The 16,265-nt window shown below is 41.6% G+C and overlaps 1 protein-coding gene across 8 annotated transcripts in view; it reads left to right on the plus strand.

Annotated features, from left to right (window-relative positions):
- The window catches only part of CDH10 (cadherin 10), a 376,032-nt gene that overhangs the window by 278,814 nt on the left and 80,953 nt on the right, over positions 1-16,265 (plus strand). For 6 of the 8 annotated variants that reach the window (XM_083449431.1, XM_083449433.1, XM_083449430.1 and 3 more), the window contains exon 2: positions 12,577-12,952. The exons of 1 other annotated variant lie outside the window; for it this stretch is intronic. In XM_083449431.1, the coding sequence (XP_083305557.1) occupies positions 12,722-12,952 (231 nt within the window). In that variant the 5' untranslated portion in view covers positions 12,577-12,721. Of the gene's footprint in view, positions 1-5,155; positions 5,179-12,576; positions 12,953-16,265 lie in introns of those variants that run through there. One more of the 8 variants, XM_083449432.1, reaches the window with a different exon arrangement.

Here is a 16,265-nt window from a genome sequence, read left to right on the forward strand (position 1 = left end):
CAAGTACTGACAAGCTATGTAGTCTCTCGAAGCCCTTGCAAATAATAAATGCAAATAATAAATACGGAAGAGGGGAGGAGAAGGACCCAGACTGCATGCCAGTTCTAGCTTGGGAATCCCATTAAGGGCTTAGGTACGTGTGTAAGAGAAAGAATGCTCAAAGTTGCAGAGCCAGTGTGGTGTAGTGGTTAAGAGCAGTGGACACGTAATCTGGTGAACCGGGTTCGATTCCCTGCTCTTCCACATGCAGCTGCTGGGTGACCTTGGGCCAGTCACACTTCTTTGAAGTCTCTCAGCCTCACTCACATCACAGAGTGTTTGTTGTGGGGGAGGAAGGGAAAGGAGAATGTTAGCCGCTTTGAGACTCCTTCGGGTAGTGATAAAGCGGGATATCAAATCCAAACTCTTCTTCTTTTTCTTCAGAGGAACAAAGGAGGGGAAGAGTAATATAGAGGTTGTCAACATGGTGTCCTTCAATTGTTTGAGACTGCAGTTTCTGCCAGCCTCAGCCAGTATGGCCAATGGCCAGCGATAATGGAGTTGTAGTCAACATCTGGAGAGAACTACAGTGGGTACCTCTGAGTTAATGGGACGTCCCCTTTCTTGCTATGAAAAAGGGTGTAAGTGAGATGGAAATAAGGGGAGATGTGTGCGCATCCTTTTGGTTTCAGGAGCCTTACTTGAGTGGGTGCAAGTGCATTTACAGTGGTACCTTGGGTTACAGACGCTTTAGGTCACAGACACTTCAGGTTACAGACTCCACTAACCCAGATATAGTATCTCAGGTTAAGAACTTTGCTTCAGGATGAGAACAGAAATTGTGTGGCAGCAGCGAGAGGCCCCATTAGCTAAAGTTAAGAACAGTTTCAGCTTAAGAACAGACCTCCAAAATGAATTAAGTTCTTGACCCAAGGTACCACTGTACTGTGTTGTCATGCCAATGCAATGCTTGGTTGTGTCTATGTGATGCTTCGGGGCCCTCGATAGCCAATCAATAGACGGATACAGATTCCAGAGGTTCCAGTCTCCCTGGAGAACCACTCGCATGGTCTATGCTAATAGAGAATAATAATAATAATAATAATAATAATAATAATAATAATAATAATAATAATTTATTTATACCCCGCCCCTCTGGCTGGGTTTCCCCAGCCACTCTGGGCGGCTTCCAAAATAATATTAAAATACTGTGATACATCAAACATTAAAAGCTTCCCTAAACAGGGCTGCCTTCAGATGTCTTCTAAAAGTCTGGTAGTTGTTGTTCTCTTTGACATCTGGTGGGAGGGTGTTCCACAGGGAGGGCGCCACTACCGACAAGGCCCTCTGCCTGGTTCCCTGAAACTTGGCTTCTCGCAGTGAGGGAACCAGTGTAAACTACTTTATTGTCATTGGATCATGGATCCTGAGAGGTTTCCATGAGTTTTGAACTCAGTTGCTGAGATAATACTCAAAGTTACAGGGGAGCATGCTATCCTGGCAACACTTTTCTGGTGACACTGCGGGGATATGCAAAATACTCTTGAAAAACATTCACTAGTCTTCCTGACTTTTTGTATCAAAATATGTACCATTAAGCACAAATGCCATTTTTGATTCACTCACATCCGTGCTGCAAATAGCAGAGGAGTACAAAATCATACCCAAAGCTAAATTCTGATCTCCACATTATTCCAAGAGGTGCAGGTCAGGTACTTTCATATAACTCCAATTTCTTCAAGCATCCCTGGGAATAATAAAGGGAAAGGTTTTGAAAGTAAAAATAAAGAGGAAGTTGCATTTCACTGGAAGAATAATTATTCAGCTTTATAAAGGTGTCTCCTCCCCTGCACTTTTCATCTGGAAGATGATTATTTTCATCGTGAGACTTGTTCTGTTGGCACCTGTCTGTCTATACAAGAGAGCTTACTCGTACTGCCACCATCTAATTAGCAGTAATGGTATTCTCCATGGTTTATGCTTGGGCTGTAGCACAACTTTGAGACGCTTGCATACAGACATCAGTGAGCACATTATTAAATTACACAGTCTCCTAAGCATGCACTGTTTCTCCGTGCCCCAGTTCTTCATGCCTTGGTGAGCCGGTTCTGCTCTCTGAAGCTGCAAGGCTTCAGCCTGAGCAGACGCTGCAAACTCTTGATGAGCTAAGGGCTGGTTTTTAGATGCTTGCCAAGTTTTTATACTGCTTCCATTTCTCTGATAAACTCAGTAGCTGACTGACAGGGTGAGAGTGCTGAAAAGCAAATGCCCAGAGACTCCACATTTTATCTCCCCTGGAGGGACAAAGTGTCTTTCTATAGGCAGTCAGTGTCATTCAATGGAAATCACACTTCAGGGCAGGAAATTACCTGGAGGACACAGGAAATGTTAACCTGGTTCATTCAGTTTTAATCTAGATTGTTGAAAGCATGCTAGCATATTGTGCCCTCCCTATCCTAGGACAGCCACCATTTAAAAAATAAAAATAAAAATGCTCAATAAACAGAATAAATATCAGGTGCAACTATTTCAGACACTTTTTGTTTTTAAAGGGTCAAATTTACAATCATCCAAGTTACTTCCTATAATAAACATAAACAACCTGCATCCAGGAAGAGGGCCTTCTTGGTGGTGGCACCAGCCCTGTGGAATGCCCTCCCATCAGATGTCAAGGAAAGAAACAACTATCTGACTTTTAGAAGACAACTGAAGGCAGCCCTGTTTAGGGAAGTTTTTATTATTTGATGTTTTATTCTGTTTTAAATCTGTTGGGAGCTGCCCAGAGTGGCTGGGGAAACCCAGCCAGATGGGTGGGGTATAAATTATTATTATTATTATTATTATTATTATTATTATTATTATTATTATTATATCCTTTTATACTGGTTCAACATTTTCCACACCTTTCCCCATAGTCATTACAGATTTAGTATGATATATTAATTTTCCTATGTACATAAGAATTGTGCAACTAATTATCATATTTGATTTACATCGGACAATACTTTAATATACTTAACAATTAACCTGCATTGCCTTAGTGGATACCAGAAGCCAAACTGGACGGTGGAGGTCTATATACAAAATTGCAGATTCAATTCATGTATGCGTTTGGCCCAACAAATAATTGCTGCAGTTGGTATACCAGAGGTTTGTTTGTTGCAATATGCTTTCATAGATACCTTCAAATGTTTTGGCAAGCCTATTTTTACAGGCCCCGTGACTTCAGGGTTTTCTAAAGTTAAGGAGGAAAATAAATGGAGACTCTCAGAATACAGTAAAAAGACATGCAAGACTTACAGAAGGGATCAGGACTGTTGCGAGAAGCCAGTGGACCTTGCTTCCCCCCCACTCCTTCTGTTGGTTTATAATCATAACTACAGTGGTAGCTGGGTTCTCAAACGTCTCCATTGACGAACATTTCAGAACCCGAATGCCGAAAACCCGGAAGTAAATGCTTCCATTTTCAAATGCGCCTCGGAAGTTGAACGGCTTCCACTGCATGTTTTTAAATTTTCTCAATTGAATTTACAGACAGCCCTTTGCGCTTCAGTTTTTGAACATTTTGGAACTTGAACTGTCTTCCAGAATGGATTACATTTGAGAACCGAGGTACCACTGTCTTTCGTTCCTACACAGAAGATGAGAAACTGTGCATCCTAACTGAAGCTTTCATGTTGGTGGTGTTGTTAGCAAACATTGATTAAAGGATGTGTGCATTACAAAGCTGAAGTCAAGCCCTTTGGAGGGTTTTGCCTGTACTGGAAAGTAACAGTGCAAATTTTAGTAGCTATAGATGTAGACTGGTTTGTGTTCTGAGGTGCATAAGGATGCAAATAATGTCATAAATGTTTGTATGCTGTGTTTGTCTTTTTTAAAAATAAGCATATTATAGGTCACAGATGGAAAATTTATGGCTGTGTGAGCAGCATGCTGGTTCATATGTGGTTAACTGTGCAGCTGCTTTGCTCCAGACTTGACATATGGGAATGAGGGAAAGATGAGGCAGCCATGTACCGTAATTTCCCATTGCAGTACATATCCCTTTATGACCTGGACCTCAGCTGGTGGGCCGATGGAAATATATGGAGTACTGTGTAGGTAAACAACAAAGAGAGAAAGTGGGAATGTACATGTGGTTACCAGAAACATGCACACCCACCAGTTTTGAAATAAATGTGGGATTTTATCCTCAGATGGAGAATCTGAGGAATTTATTTTCATTTGATGCAATTAGCAGAATTTCTTGGTGTGGGTTTTTCATATGTTCTTAGGTCACTGAAATAATAATAATTGAAGACTGCCCCTCAGATGAAAATTTGATGAATTTTGAAGGAAGCCAAAAGAGTTTCAAAAAGATGAATGAAATACCTTGGGACAGTAGGTTTGGGGTTAAATATCCCCAGGTATATGGTGTATATGGGTTCACGAGGGAACAGAAACAGGAAACTGAAAAATGAATATTTTGGGGCTAGGCCTTACAGGGCTGCACACTACCCAGTCTTGCTGTAGATTAAAATTATTAACTTGTCAGATTGATTCTATACTATGCATACACTTTAACCAGTACACAATGAAAATATCCAGAAGTTATTTTTGTACTGTAAAAAAATAATGCTTAGTGCGTTAAAGGTTGCTTACCTAAACTGTACTTACAATGTAATACAGCACAGAGTGAGTCTTGTTGACTTTATGGCAACTCTTTTATGTTTTAAGAGTTTTCTAAGGGAAGGATTCCCTTGTGTTCACTATACGAACACGGCTGCTCTCGATTACCAGGGCTTTTTAAATGCACAGAAATACACCATTGCTTTCAGCTAGGTGATCATGAAAGTTCCTGCACTTAAGGCAACAAACAGAATTCAAGCAGGAGTCTCAAAAGGGGTAGATATGGCAGGCCAGGGGTGGAAGAGAGACGTGAAACTACTATAGGAATCCATTAAGCAGCCTTGCCTGCCATCTCCATGTGCATTAGCTAGTTTTGTAACTTCGACAAATTCCATCCAAGCTTTCATTCCACTGACCTAATTTAACAAGAAGGAAATTCAATAACAACTGCTAACATCCAAGAATTATTTCCCCAGAGAAATTTAACAACACTTCGACATCAAATGGGAAAGTGCGGAAAGTAGAATATATATGCCTATGAAGCTAGGAGCGAAGAAACAGACCTGTGTAAAGTGTATCCCTCTCACACAGGTAGTCCAAAAAGTGCTCAATTTGATTAATCTGTTGTTGCTGTTTTTTAAAAAAGCTATAGATGCAGTGGGCAGTCCTTCTTGCCACATACTGAACTTTGAGCAATAAAGCCAAGTGTTTTCTGCTATATAAATATTAAAATGTGCATCTATCTGTACACCACCTGTCAGGGAAATGTTTTCCTGAAGCAGAATCTTTGCGCCACATGAAAACTTGCTCCAAAGATCTTCATACGCAGCAGGAGATTGTGTATTTGTTGATGATGCACACGAGGATCTTCAATGCTGCTGTCATCTTGAACAGAGCTGATTATCGCTTGGCAGGACCAGGAGAGAGAGTACTTAGAATCTGCTCCCCCTCACTTCACGATGAGTGATGGACGTTGTCAGAAATGACAGCAGAGACCATCTCTCTGGTAGAATGTGCTTGCGGTTCTCAGATTGCTGGATGTCATTTCCCCAGACAAATGATCCACACATGGGAGTCTTGTTTCCATGAACAAATTGTTCTTGATGTATAGGGGCATATATGTCTGACTATGTATGCTCTCTGGCATAGTTTGACTAAAAATCCCTATATTGTTTCATTTATGCTGCAGTTATTGAATATTGCAGTTTGAAGCAACTGGAAGCATAAGAACTGACTCCTTTGGAAATGAAACATTGTCCAGGCCCATGGAAATATTCTTTAAACTTTCTGATAGAACTTTCTTTAAAACAGAATTAAAACATCAAAAATACCTATACAATGTCATGTGATGTCCAGCACAGGCTCGGCATCTTACAAATATGAAATAATAATAATAATAATAAAAAAAAACACTATAAGCAAAGGCCCCTCTCCTTCTCTCCAGCCTGCTTTCCAGCCTCTGAATTGTTTGCTCTTCCTTCAGGAGAGCAACCATTTCCTTGCATTGTTCTCCCTGTAGAGAGAGACAACTGTATCTGTATGTTCACTCTATTGAGTTTGGAAGACAAAGACTCAAGGCAACTCCTTTTAAAATGAAGATTGCAAATCAATACCTCTCATATGATCCCAGGTTACAACCCTCACATGTTAGCTACCAGAGAACAGTTAGTTAATCATTAACCCATTAAGGAGCTCAAAGTCCTTTAGAAAATAACATTGGAAAAACTCCATTTGTTAGCAACCCTTCAGAAATCCACATTTACCCATTTTTAACCTTCATTAATTTGTGTACATTTTTCATTTCTGTGTGAATTAAACCATTATTCTTAACAATTTACATCTGTTTTGGGCAACATAAATGTTTCACCATGCTTCATAATTTAGTGATGTTGTACCATAATGGTTATCTGAAACCAAAGACCCTTCCCCCCCCCCATGTAAATTTCTCAATAATATCCCTACAGAAAAAGGAAGGGCATGGTTGGCAAACCCATTTTTTCTCACAAGATTACTAGGAAGACCACAATGAGTTATTTCAGTCCAAAGCTTATCTATCAACAGTATTAGTACCACACCTGTAATAGGATTCACACCATGGCTGTGAGCTACAGGTATTTTATGGATAATGTTCTATAATGAAGGATGCATGACCATGGGTGATAACCTTTAGAGAGAACAAAATTAGGTGCAGGACAATGTAATAAATTTAATCACTGATATAGGGGTGAGGAACTTGTGGCCTTCCAAATGTTGTTGGACTCCAGTTCCCATCAGCCCCAGTCAGCATGGCCACGAAGAAGAAGAAGAGGAGGAGGAGGAGGAGGAGGAGGAGGAGGAGGAGTTTGGATTTGATAGCCTGCTTTATCACTACCCAGGGGCATCTTACCCATAGAGGCTAGTGGCATGGGGCGCCAGGGTGCCAAGTTCTGAAGGGTGCCAGGGAAGAGTGGATACAATCTGCTGCTCCCACAACTGCAGGGCATCTCTTTGGCTCTGTCCCACATGGACTGTTAGGACTGCAGCCCAATATATTAGTCAGGCATAGTAAGGAGTGGGTGGCGCTGTGGTCTAAACCACTGAGCCTCATGGGCTTGCTGATAAGAAGATCAGCGGTTCAAATCTGTGCCATGGGGTGAGCTCCCATTGCTCTGTCTCAACTCCTGCCAGCCTATCAGTTCAAAAGCACACCAGTGCAATAAATAGGTATCGCTGTGGCAGGAAGGTAAATGGCATTTCTGTGTGCTCTGGTTTCCATCAGTGTTCCATTGTGCCAGAAGCTGTTTAGTCATGCTGGCCATATGACCCAGAAAGCTGTCTGTGGACAAAAGCTGGCTCCCTCGGCCTGAAGCGAAATGTGTGCCTCAACCCCATAGTCACCTTTGACTGGACTTAACCATCCAGGGATCCTTTACCTTTTTAATAGCCTGCATTAGAGCTGTATATGTGTGTGTGCGCACACGCATTTTTATGGGCACATAGCCCCCCCACCATATATCAAGTAATTTTGACTTCAGGGGAAATGTAACAACTTGTAACTGGCATAGTATTTTGGATTCCAATCTGTGTCATTCAAGCTGTTATACTCATTAGATATGGTCTACAGGCATCTTCTTTGAGAGAAGACAGCTCAGTTGATTCCCTAAAAAATGCACATTATACTAGGCTACAAATCATTTACAATTCGACGTTAAGCTGAATGACTCATTGCTGCAAGTTCTGGCCTATGCAAAAATGCACATTGTTTTCAGTAGTTTTGGTGTGAATATCCCTGTCACTTTCAGATGACGCATGAAGCTCAACTTTCGTATTTAATCAACAGATGAGTTGGGTAAGAAGTAAAAGGGTACGGTTAACATGAATTCAGTCCAGTATGTATCACAGCAGCACAACCATGCTTATCCCATGCATTAAAATAGGGGTGGGAAAGCTGTGGCAATACAGAGGCTGTTGACTCCAAATCCCATTAGCCCCAGCCAGTATGGCCAATGGTCAGGGCTCAACAGAGTTGTAGTTCAAAGGTTCTCCATTGTTTTATTTAGAATATTTGAAACACTTTTCTCTTAATTGCCCCAACAATGCTTACAACCATTCAGTTGAATGAGCGTGCCTTGTTCAAAGCCACCTATGCAGATGCAAGATCTGAAGCTTCCTAATTTGTAGTTCATTCTTTAAGTCACATGCAGATTAAAAAAAAAAAGGCAGTAATTTGTAAAATACCTGTGTGTATTTGTGTGTGTGTGTGAGAGAGAGAGAGTAACTGAATACTCTGAGAACTACTCTGGTTTATTTTAATAACCGCAGCTGAAGCTACACCAACCAGAATTTAATGCTAGTACCCAAGACTGGGAGCTGCTACCCCTACTTTTTAGATCACGATATCCCACTTTTCTTCCAAGGACCTTGAGGTGGTATATACGGCAAAGGTAAAGGTAAAGGTAAAGGGACCCCTGACCATTAGGTCCAGTCACAGATGACTCTGGGGTTGTGGTGCTCATCTCACTTACTGGCCGAGGGAGCTGGCGTACAGCTTCCGGGTCATGTGGCCAGCATTACTAAGCCGCTTCTGGCAAACCAGAGCAGCACATGGAAATGCTGTTTACCTTCCCGCTGGAGCAGTACCTATTTATCTACAGTGGTACCTCAGGTTAAGTACTTAATTCGTTCCGGAGGTCCGTACTTAACCTGAAACTGTGCTTAACCTGAAGCACCACTTTAGCTAATGGGGCCTCCTGATGCTGCCGCGCCTCCAGAGCACGATTTCTGTTCTCATCCTGAAGCAAAGTACTTAACCTGAAGCATTATTTCTGGGTTAGCAGAGTCTGTAACCTGAAGCGTATGTAACCTGAAGCGTATGTAACCTGAGGTACCACTGTACTTGTACTTTGTGCTTTCAAACTGCTAGGTTGGCAGGAGCGGGGACCGAGCAATGGGAGCTCACCCCATCGTGGGGATTCGAATCGCCAACCTTCTGATTGGCAAACCCTAGGCTCTGTGGTTTAACCCACAGCACCACCGACATCCCTAGCATACATGGTATTCCTCCCCATTTATTCCCACAATAAATGAGGCTGAAGTCACCCAGTGAGCTTGGTGGCTGAGTGCATTTTTGAACTCTGGTTTCACAGGTCGTAGTCCAAAACTGGCTCCAGGAAGAAGAGTTCCTGGAACTCCAGGAAGGGTGAAGTTGTCTCAGGTTGATGTGCACCTTTCTTATTTCTTTCAGGTGGATTTCCAACTTACTATTGCATGTCCTCTGATTTGTCTAAAACACTGTTTCTCAATCTTTTAAACCCATGCCTCCTTTTGCTAACATAACCCCCACTCTTCAAACCTGGCTCCCCAGATTACTTTATTTGAATTTTCAAATGGATTGAAAAATTGTGACTTTAATTTAAACAGTTGTACCTTGGTTCTCAAATGCCTTGGTACTCAAACAGCTTGGAACCCAAACACTGCAGACGTGGAAGTAAGTGTTCCGGTTTCTGAACTGTTTTCAGAAGCCAAACGTACTCTGCTTTTGAGTGCAAAACTTCTGTTTTTGCTATTTATTTTGTGTTTTTGTGTTTGCAGCTCTTTTTTTTTTTTTTTACTGTGGAACACAGTTCAGCTACTGATTGATTGACTGATTGTGTGACTGCAGTACATTGTTTATTGCTTTCATTTTATGGATCAATGGTCCCGTTAGATAGTAAAATTCAGGTTAAATTGCTGTTTTAGGGGTAGTTTTTAAAAGTCTGGAATGGATTAATCCATTTTGCATTACTTTCTGTGGGAAAGCACACCTTGGTTTTGGAATGCTTTGGTTTTGGAACGGACCTCCGGAACAGATTAAGTTTGAGAACCAAGGTACCACTGTACTTTCTGGGAGGAACACTCACCCCCTGCAAGATTTTTGTATGCCCTCTCTCTGGGCTTAGCTTCCCCCTTGGTTCACAAACACCGCTCTAAAAATATGATGATCAAAGCAGGCAAAGTGGTTGTCATGGTTTGGTTATAGTACTAAACTCATTGCAAAACCTTCTATTGAAAATTGAAGTGTGAGTTTGTCAGGAAAACACAAAACCATATTTTTTTTCAAAAAAACAGCAGTAATTTCTAACTAATACTCTGTATTATATAAAGTGATATAGGTCAGGGCTTTGCACTTAGAATTACAGAGTCTACTGATTGCTAATTCATTTCTAGGGAACAAAACGATTTGCAAAGCGTATACATTGTTAATCGGTCAAGGCAAGCCTCATTATTGGAGAAACCTTTTTTTCTTTTCTTTTTTTGAAGTACTGTAATAATGGGCATAGCTCCCTCATCTGATTCAGAAGGGGGTGTTAAAGTGGATTACTTTGGAGAGTATCTGCTTGATGCCCTAAATTTAATCCAGCTCAGATAACTCTATATTAAAATGTGGCCCTGTGTACTCCCAGGTATGTCATTGAGAGTGGGATGAGATGCAGAGGCTTCCATGACTCCTCCTTTGCGTGCCAAGGTCCCAAACCCACCCGGGAAGTGGAATAAAGACACATGAAGCAGTATTTTAGGTTAATGGGTGAAAAAAGGCCACAACTTTATTGGTTACAGAATGTGAGTGGTATTGGCTTAGGCATTGGAAACCACACAACTATATCTGACTCCTGCCCATCTGCAGGAGTCTTGGAAGGGTTAACCACCAGTAGGGAAACCACCAGTAGGAGAAGGGAAGTCATTGATATTTTAAAGTTGGATAAATGAATATTCTAAAATGTAAAACAGAAAATTCATATATATGAACCTGCAACCTTGGCATTATCAGCACCACACTCTACCCGGCTGGGCTATGCAAGTTCAAAGATAAGCAAAGTTATGGAAAGGTGCAGAGGGATGTGGAGAGAAGTGTTGAACTTCAGCTTTTAGGGAGGGCTCCTGGGTGGGCATATGGGACGCGGGTGGCGCTGTGGGTAAAAGCCTCAGCACCTAGGGCTTGCCGATTGAAAGGTCGGCGGTTCAAATCCCCGCGGCGGGGTGTGCTCCCGTGCTCCCGTTGCTCGGTCCCAGCGCCTGCCAACCTAGCAGTTCGAAAGCACCCCCGGGTGCAAGTAGATAAATAGGGACCGCTTACCAGCGGGAAGGTAAACGGCGTTCCGTGTGCGGCTCTGGCTCGCCAGAGCAGCGATGTTACGCTGGCCATGTGACCCGGAAGTGTCTCCAGACAGCGCTGGCCCCCAGCCTCTTGAGTGAGATGGACGCACAACCCTAGAGTCTGTCAAGACTGGCCCGTACGGGCAGGGGTACCTTTACCTTTTACCTGGGTGGGCATGGAGCAAATCAGTTCAATGTAGGTTCATCCTAAATTGTCGTATCAAAATCACGTAGAACCTATCTATAGTACAACAAGAAGTTCAACAATAGGCAGCTGCCAAAAGTTTGATTGACCACTACGTCTGACTTTAACATAGATAGTTGCATTTTAGGCATTCTAATACCCTTGTGAGCTAGTGTTGCCAAAGAAGTTAACGGACAAGAGAGCACAAATTGGAGTTCCAATTTGCTAATTTCCTAATAAATATTTTAGGAACAAGTAAAGACATGTCTTTGGGATGCAGCGCTTGACCCTGTATATCCAATATGGCAAAAAAACAAAGGCCACCTTCCATTTCATCAGTCCTTCCATTTACATTGGCTTTGTATTCTGCGTTGGATTTTGCTGGAACTTTGCATCCCAGAAACTCTCTCTCTTAGAAAGTTTGCTTCTTGTCATGTTGTATTTCTTCCGATGCATATGATGTCCTCTTTTGCCATTTAAAGCACCCTGGGGAACTAGTATTCCACCATTTCTGTGGTTTCGAAAACGGCCTTTGCATTAGCCTTTAAGTGCCTCTTGGTAACAAGATTAATAAAACACTGGGTTACTTGTAAGTCAAATCAGGTGGAAAACATTTCAAGTAAAGACTGCAGTATTTAATATGTAAGTGCCAATGGTGCAGATCCCCTAGTCTACATGATGAATGTTCTTCAACGACCTTAAATACAAAAGTTAAAGGTAAGAGTAGTTGGTGAGGGGCAGAGGAAAACACGTTTATCCAGTGGCGTAGCGTGGGTTGTCAGCACCCGGGGCAATGCAAGTGATTTGCACCCCCTAACCCGTGGATTTGTGCCCCCTAACCCTAACCCCCAGATGTTGCGCCCGGTGCGGCCGGCCCCCCCTGCACCCCCCCACGCTACGCCACTGCGTTTATCTGCACAATTCATTTTTCCCGAGCATTTCATGCTGAATATATTTTACAAAGCTCTGATTAGGTGACAGTTTCTAGATAACCTTTATACTTGCCACATCAGCTGTTTGTTTTATGCTTGGGGGAGCTAACCAATTTGCTGTAAGATTTTACAGCTATTCTGCCAGGAACAATGTGAAATCTAATGCAAACAAAGGGAACATTTTTAGCTTGCAATTATATATCTGTAACTGTATTGCACTCTCTCTCTCTCTCTCTTTCTCTCTTGCTGTTTCCTTTTCAGATTTTGGATATGCCCAGACGAGAGATGAGCTGGTATAAACAGCTTGGCTTCACGTTCCACTGAAGAATATCTAGAGCTCAGTTGAAGGCAAAGTGTCCAACTTGCAGCCAAAGGCACTTGAGAAGACAGTCAGCAGAGGAGAACCATGATAATACAACAAGGCTTGCTGGTGGTACTACTCTGGGTGTGCCTGCTCCACCCCTGCTTAACAGCCATGGTATTCAGCAGGACTACGGACCAGCAGCCCAAAAGTTTTGCTGCACGTGGAATAGGGAATGAAGGAAAAGCTCTGCACCGCCAGAAGCGAGGCTGGATGTGGAACCAGTTCTTCTTGCTGGAGGAATATACCGGCTCAGATAACCAATATGTAGGCAAGGTAGGCCATATGTATATCTTCTCCTATTCTTCTTATGCATTGCAGCGATTTAATGGTAGGAAATTATCTTTGAGGACTTCATTCTCAAAGATATAGAGACCTTTTGTTTGTTCTGTTGAAAAAAATAAAACCAAATGCTTTGGAAATGGGAATATTGGATTGAAACACCCATGTTCTAATGTGGATAAATAATTGTGTGATTTTTGAATTTTTTTATTTGATTTTTGTACACAAAAAGCAGCATTTTTGAGTATGACTTAACTTTTATACTTTGTACACCTTACTCTGGAACACAAACTATCCTTCATCTTCCAACATTGACCCTTCCTCTGATGAAAAAGGTGACCCTTGCTAACAAACCTGTTCAGAATTTTTGTTTTAACATGAAGTGAAAAATTGGATTAGTAATTTCATGAGTGAAAGAGTTTTATGTTCAGCTGAAGCATAGGTTTAAAAAAGGGCAAAGCCTTATTCTCAAGTATTTCTCCTGGTTTGAAAGAAAATTGCAGCTCTAGTGCAGTACTATAGATTTCCAAGTATTTTTTATAGGACCCTATCCTAAGTATCATTTATGTATCACAAAATCTGGCTGCAGTAGGTGGCCATTTCAGTGATTTAATACCTGTAGCCAAACTGCATGTGACCTAGATTTATTAAATCTTCCTCAAATATGAAAAGTTTGCATAGCAGCTGACACCATCCCTACCACTCCATTATCACAACATGCCATACACTAGGAAAGCCCTGATGGGGGTTCCTTGGAAAATTAGTTACCCAGACTTTCATAAATGGTGTCTATCAATTACCCTGCAATGAACAGGCCACAAACAAATACATGGTATGCTGTAGGGTTCATTCTTAATCAAATCAAAGTAACATTAAGGCTGAACAGACCTGGCCATTGTCCCTCATGAGCTCAGTCAGGGGTAGCAACTTGAAAAAAATGTTGGGGGGGGGCAGGTAAGCTGACATAACTGAGCACTTGACGTGGTGTGCACACTGTTGATGGATCTCAATCAAAACTCTTGCTACCAGCTGCCAAATTGTACAATTCCAGGATGACGAACAGGAACAGAACTTGCTTGACTAGTAACTTGATTTTTAGTTAGCTTTATTATATACAGCTGAGTAAAGCACAGCTTGGTACAAGTTACTGTATACACAGACTAGATTCAAACTTCTTTCCAAACTTCAACACTCCAGAACTACAACAAGAAAACTGCTTTGTTATTCTGCTTATAAGGAAGAACTTAGCCAATCACCACCTGTTGCTAGGCTTCCTTTATCTCCAAGCAGACTTTCTCATGTACTCTGTTTAACTTGGCTTGTTGCCAGCCTACTAATTGTTCACTCCAAAAGCTGCTAGAAAACCAAATTCTCAACACACACACACCATTTAAATGGTAACGTCCATCAACTTGGGGGGGTGGCAGCCTCCTCAAATATTTTATTGGGGGTGAAGGGACCTCAGCCCCTAGGAGCTCGCTCCTATGATCTCAGTGAGCATAATTCTCAGCAATATGCTTGTTTCTGTGTGCAGTACATTTAGCGATTTCTGATTGGGTGCGTCAATATGGAAAGGCTTCACTGGAGGAGAAAGTCTGAAAACTACTACACTAGATGTGCAGAGAGGCCTGTAGATTACATTACCCGAAGTCCTATCAGTTTGTAACCTTCCATAGTAGAATGTCAGATAAAATCCATGCTTGGAAACACTCAGAGATGATACATGAGTGATTCTATGTCAGAATTGGCCGTGTGTATCTTCCCTATGGATAAATCCCTAGATTCTGGAGATGACTCTTGCATATCGCTGTCAGGAAGATCTAAGAGACACCACTTCCAATGTTACAGTAGAAATGCACACCAACACTGGTGAGTTACTTGTGTGTCCTTTGAGGGTGCATTTCTTGTAGCAACCATAAATTGCCCTCGGGGCCACAATTATGGCATCATGAAATCTAGGAGAGGATTCCACAACTAGATTGGGACTGTGGGAACCAGGGATTTCTTTCAGCCAAAACTCACCAGAGCTCAGCTCCAGCACCTCTCAGGTGGGAACCATTGCCAATCTATGAGAACAAGAGAGAAGTTCATGGTAAGCTCCGGCACATCTTTATCTAGAAAAATAGCTCTGGATGGAACTCTTTTGATATTTATAATAACTTGTTGTTGTTGTTTAGTCATGTCCGACTCTTCGTGACCCCATGGACCAGAGCATGGCAGGCACTCCTGTCTTCCACAGTATTTCTAATACCTATTTCCACAGTAAATACTCCCACAAGTATTTATAACACCTATTTGGAATCAAATAGAAGGACTGGGTCCCAGCATTATGCAGAGAATATTGATGGCCTAATTATATAATATCTAGAGAAATATCTATACACATTGGCAAAGGGATATTTCAGGGGAAGAAATGACAAGTCATTGTTTTTTAAATATATATATATATATATATATACAAGAACAGGTTTGAAGATATTTCATGCTCCTATAGCCTGATCCTAACCATGTTAGCAGGTCTTGATGAAGACTGTCTGGCTAAAACAGTGATGTTCTCTTTTTCATATATTGGGTTTGTTGCTCAGCTGCGTATACTCAAAACAAAGATCAGAATTAGTTATTATAGTGGACTTGCTGCCTGGCTTTGTGGACATTTTCTCTATTTTTGCTGAGTTCAAGTAGATTCATGCTTCAAATCTATGTGCAGTTGGATTTCAGCCCCAGTGAAATTAGTAGAAAACTTCCAGGGAATTGTGTTTTGGTACAGGGCCACTAGACCACAAAACAATTCAAATAGTTGGGGGAACTATTCACACAGATCTATGCCTACAAATTAGTGTGCCATTCTCAGCATCAGCGACTCATTTGGAGCCATTCAGGGATAGCCAGAAGGCTTTGTGCTCCTGTGCAAATTTTCTAGCTGAGGTTATTCAAGCGCATTCAAACTCTGGCATTTGAAACAGGAGATTTCTCCTTCCTCAAACCGTTCATCTCTATTGCTAATTAGCAAAATATTTTTGCATCTATGAATGGAGATATTATATTTTATGCCTTTTGATAAGCAGCAGATTCTCTTGGAAGGGAACAAAAATAGATAAATATGGATTTGCAATAAGTCATATAACAGTGGAAGCTAGCCTGAAAGCATTCCATTTATGCCACATTACCCTGACTAAACATCCACATTGCATTATGTTGCTTTGCTCCAGAACAGACACTCAACTCAAATAACCTCACATAATGTAATGTAACATGCCATATTACATATGCTTTATTAATTCAGATAGGCCAAATTGAATGGGGGGGG

The sequence above is a fragment of the Podarcis tiliguerta genome (genome assembly GCF_965153285.1).
Source record: "Podarcis tiliguerta genome assembly, chromosome: 7".
NCBI classification, from domain to species: Eukaryota; Metazoa; Chordata; class Lepidosauria; order Squamata; family Lacertidae; genus Podarcis; species Podarcis tiliguerta.